This window comes from Berghia stephanieae, chromosome 1 (assembly GCF_034508935.2).
Source record: "Berghia stephanieae isolate SIO BIC M18660-M18661 chromosome 1, UCSD_Bste_1.3, whole genome shotgun sequence".
NCBI lineage: Eukaryota > Metazoa > Mollusca > Gastropoda > Nudibranchia > Aeolidiidae > Berghia > Berghia stephanieae.
Window position 1 is genome coordinate 44,879,606 of NC_088360.1, and position 5,000 is coordinate 44,884,605.

At 34.9% G+C, this 5,000-nt stretch overlaps 1 protein-coding gene across 3 annotated transcripts in view; it reads left to right on the top strand.

The window, feature by feature from the left end:
• The first annotated feature begins 175 nt into the window (after positions 1-175).
• The window catches only part of LOC144975776 (A disintegrin and metalloproteinase with thrombospondin motifs 6-like), a 42,476-nt gene continuing 37,651 nt past the window's right edge, over positions 176-5,000 (top strand). Inside the window, exons 1-3 of one of the 3 annotated variants that reach the window (XM_078919968.1) lie at positions 176-250; positions 845-1,049; positions 3,505-3,926. In XM_078919968.1, coding sequence (XP_078776094.1) covers positions 929-1,049; positions 3,505-3,926 — 543 coding nt within the window. In that variant the 5' untranslated portion in view covers positions 176-250; positions 845-928. Of the gene's footprint in view, positions 455-844; positions 1,050-3,504; positions 3,927-5,000 lie in introns of all 3 variants that reach the window. The other 2 variants (XM_078919965.1, XM_078919972.1) reach the window with 2 other exon arrangements.

Consider the following 5,000-nt stretch of genomic DNA (forward strand, 5'->3'; position numbering starts at 1 on the left):
CATTTAAAGTACCGCTCTCAATTCTATGCTTGCGAAAAATATTTCCTTCCCATTCCTCGTGCAGTTTATCAACTTCCTACTCGATAACCAACCATCTGTTCCAGTCTCGTTTCGATCATCACCAGCATCATGTCGACAGACGCGCGAAAGAAGGCAACGTAGACAAGAGGAATAGTGTAAAGTTTATACGTACGTGCCCCTGAGTTCGTTTGGTAACCCGCCACAGGTTGTGAAACCAAAGTAGTGCGATGTAGGTACAAATCTTGAACTTGTTATGCCTGTGGTTAATTTCTGTGTTTTTGTAATCAGCTGTTTATTGTTTCCATTCATACTACATCATCGGAACAATGAGGACGTAAACTGTAAACAAAGGCTTATACAGACGTGCAGTTTATTCATTTGTATACTTCGAATTTAAAGGATAATTATTGCGCGCGAATTCTTTCATTACCGAGTAAGCAAAACTTGCATAACAATTATTTTCTCTTGTAATGTCAGATTTTGAAAGGGAAAAAAATGAATAGATAAAATAAATATCAACAAGAAAAACAATTCAACCTCAATAATTTTTCAATAACTTTCAATAACAATATCATTTAAACCAGGGGTTAAAATGTATGCAATTTAAAAGTAAAAAACAAATAATCAAATTGAGAATAAGTAAGCGAAAAATTACATCAACATTTTTGTGAATATGTAAGTATGAAATCAACATTTAAAATAGCAAACTTTGTAAATTACAGTTGAGTGTTATTTGTTTAGAAGCAGAGTTAATTTATATGTTATTATAACAAATATTAATAGAGTCGTTTATATATATCGAGTTTTTATTTTATTTTTATAGAGACAGGAGGTTCACTTATGAATGAAACAATGCTACCGGTTGTAATTCATCTACTTACATTTAATGTGAGATGAAATCGTTTGCATGGCAACTGGTGTTCTATGGAAAATGTGGGGTCAGTATTTTGTTTTGATGGCACTTCACTCTTTTGGATTATGCATTGGGGATTTTCTATCTCACAGAGAATACCTTCAAAAGAGAACAGGTCAGTATGCATATTAATCATCCTTCTGAGTAGCGAAAATTTTGACTCGTATCAACAGTAAATTATTGCCAGGCAGTTTAAGATAAACAAGCCGCATTTCTTCAATTATACAAATTCTTGTTTATTTTTCAATATCTGAAATCAAAATATCGAGTTGGACTTTTTATCATGTTTCAAAGCGGTTTATCTGACACGAATTGGCAAGAACGTTGTCAGTCATCTTTTCTCCTAATACTTCCCGCATTCCTGACACTGCGTCTCAAAGCTATATTATGTCGGGATGACCCGGGTACTGCAAATTGGTTTTATAGTCACAAATATGAAAATTGGAGTCAAATTCTATTCGTTATAGTGGAGGATGTATTTTTCTACATTGAAAAAAATAATAAAGTTCGAATTTCCTTTCATTTCAATTCTAAATTCACGGAGACGGAGAATGGACAAAAATGTAGCCTTCATTTTTATCCGAGCAATATTCAGACTTTTAAAATAGCATCAAAGAATATCAGGCTTGGGGGAGGAGGGGGGGGGGGGTCATTGTTTTTCATTGTTCTTTCGGATACAGACTTTGACAGTAATACTTAGTTTAAGTGAAGAAGAGGAAGAAGGGAAAAAAAAGAAGAAGAAGAAGAAGAAGGATGAGGAGGAGGAGGAAGAGGAGGAGGAGGAGGAGGAGAAGAAGAGGAAGAAGAAGAAAGAAGAAGAAGAAGAAAAGAAGAAGAAGAAGAAGAAGAAGAAGAAGAAAAGAGAAGAAGAAGAAGAAGAAGAAGAAGAGAAGAAAGAAGAAGAAGAAGAAGAAGAAGAAAGAAGAAGAAGAAGAAGAAGAAGAAGAAGAAGAAGAAGAAGAAGAAGAAGAAGGAAGAGGAGGAGGAGGAGGAGGAGGAGGAGGAGGAGGAGGAGGAGGAGGAGAAGAAGAAGAAGAAGAAAAAGAAGAAGAAGAAGGAGGATGATGATGATGATGAGGAGGAGGTGGTGGTGGTGGTGGTGGAGGAGGAGTATGAGGAGGAGTATGAGGAGGAGGAGGAGTGGAGACCTGATTTTGACACGATGCAAGATAAATCAAAGGTAAGAATACAATTTTGTCTGGCAATCAAAATGTTTGCGGTTTGATCCCCGACCAGACACGACTTAATATTTTTAAAGATTGAGTTTCTCCAGATTGTTTTTCTCGAGCCCATTGTACTCGTAACCTCTTTAACACCTGTCTTTGCTCACATCATTATTTTATATTATTGTGAATGAGCGTTTGAAAGTGATGTACTGCGGTTTTAAAGCTATTTTCATTTATTTATTACTACTAAAACAACCATCACTTTTACGACGACGAATGCAACAACAAAAAATACTACTACTACTACTACTACTACTACTACTACTACTACTACTACTACTACTACTACTACTACTACTACTACTACTACTATTACTAGTAGTAGTAGTAGTAGTAGTAGTTAGTAGTAGTAGTTAGTAGTAGTAGTAGTAGTAGTAGTAGTAGTAGTAGTAGTTAGTAGTAGTAGTTATAGAGTAGTAAGTATATAGTAGTAGTAGTAGTAGTAGTAGTATAGTAGTAGTAGTAGTAGTAGTAGTAGTAGTAGTATAGTAGTAGTGAGTAGTAGTAGTAGTAGTAGTAGTAGTAGTAGTAGTAGTTAGTAGTAGTAGTAGTAGTAGTCAGTATGTAGTTAGTAGTAGTAGTAGTAGTAGTAAGTAGTAGTAGTAGTAGTAGTAGTAGTAGTAGTTAGTAGTAGTAGTAGTTAGTAGTAGTAGTAGTAGTAGTAGTAGTAGTAGTAGTAGTAGTAGTAGTAGTAGTAGTAGTAGTAGTAGTAGTAGTAGTAGTAGTAGTAGTAGTAGTATAATTTAGTATTATGTAGTGTACAACTATGTTAATATCTTATTAATCTTCATTTTCTTTTTCCTATATTCTCCATCCACTTTTCCTCCTCCTCCTCCTCCTCCTCCTCCTCCTCCTCCTCCTCCTCCTCCTCCTTCTCCTCCTTCTCTTTTTCCCCTCTCCCCATACTTACTTTATTGCCATAACCATAAGTGGCGAAGAAAGGTTAGTGGGTCAAATAGAAATACCCCGGAGCCGAATTCTTCTATCTAAATCTAATTATCTAATCTTGATGTCAGGACGATACCAAATTTATGTACGCTGTCAAAATGATTAATGTTTTATCAAAAGAAAAACCATATTGAGAAAACGAATCAACTAATCTTAGCGTAAACGTTATTCATTATCTTTATTGCCACAGCTCCAATCCCTGGTTGTATGCAGGTTGGCAAACTATTAATTGATAATTATATTATTCCAACCAATCGTTGGACAAGATTTTATCTATATTCTTTTGTAAAACATTGTTTTTACCAATTAGTTTAAGTCATATCATCATGTGTTGTCGTATATTATATTTTGATAAATAATTCAATCATACATCCTATCTGCAATTCTATTCCACAGATGAACTTTTATCTCAACTCAAGCAATATGAGACCATCGTACCTCAGCTAGTTACCCATCAAGGTCATTTTCTCAGCTACCATGTCACACATTCCAGCGTTTTACGCCACAGAAACATATTACACTCTCGATCAAAAAGACGTGCAGGGAGTCAAAATCAGTGGAAAAACACCGGATTATATTTCGACGAGCATAACCATGTTGGTAGGAATTCCATTTTCTATAAACTTTCAGCATATGGAAGAGATTTTCATTTTAATTTATCGATTAACAATCAATTACTTTCCAAAGAGTTTGCGGTGGAATATATACGTGATTCTGGAACGACTATACTTTCAAAGGATATCTGGGATTGTCATTATGTAGGCAAGACACTTGGGTCTGATGTATATAACACTGCAATCAGTAATTGTAACGGTTTGGTAAGTTAGATACTGAGATACTTAAAACGAAAGTGGATGCTTTCATACTTACACATTCTATTTATTTCCCCGCCAAGAGATTTCCAACTCCCCCGACGTGACTTTTTTTCATTTTGGTTGAATCTTTTTTAATACAATTTTATAGTTGTCGATTTTTATGAACCAAACCTCAAATACAAGTTGTTGTTGGTTGTTTTTTTTGTTGTTGTTGTTTTTTTTTTTTTTTTTTTTTTTTTTTTTTTTTTTTTTTTAATTTATTTGTATTTATTTAGGGGGTGGGGGTGGGTTCTTTTCTTTTTGCTCTGAAGCTCTGAAACAATTTTAAAAGCGGTGAGTGGAAATATGAAGCGATGAGCTATTATGTGTTTGAGATTAATTAACAAAGACAATAATGTTGGCGTTTCGACCAGCCCTTTCTAATAGCGTGGATGAGCGCTGAATCATTCCACAACTTTGATGATAATCGTGAGAAAATAAAGAAATTAGAAAGTGATGCCCCAAAGATGTCACATTACTTGTCTTTGTTGATTGAAATGAAGTTAACTATCGCTTCAAAATCGTATTTATTCTAAACATTAGCCATTTTTATGAAAGTTTTGTATCAACGTTGACAATGCATATGCAATGCTTGACTGACCTGTATTATATTAATGAAAATAGATTGTTTTATCTTCACGAGTGCTTTTTCTTCTTAAATATTGCAGTCTAAATTTCTAAATCATCTCCCTCCCCGCCCTCCCCGCCCTCCCCCCACTTTTTGGGACCATCGGATATCGTGCTATCTCTGTTTACCTCATATGTTTTTTGTTTTTTTTTGGTCTCCAATACGATACTCTAATAATTAATAATTGAGCTTTATATAGCGCATTATCCACTACAATGGGTCCCTGGTCAACAGCAACATTTAACATGTAGGACGGGACATGCCGCCTGTTAGGCTTTATTACACTTTTTCGGACAAAGACAACGCTGTTAACGGCCAGGTACTCATTTTACACCTGAGTAAGGTGAGTACTCTAAATTAGAAATTAGTTTTGGTGTAATGAGTCAGAAAAACTGAGAGGTCAGATTCAG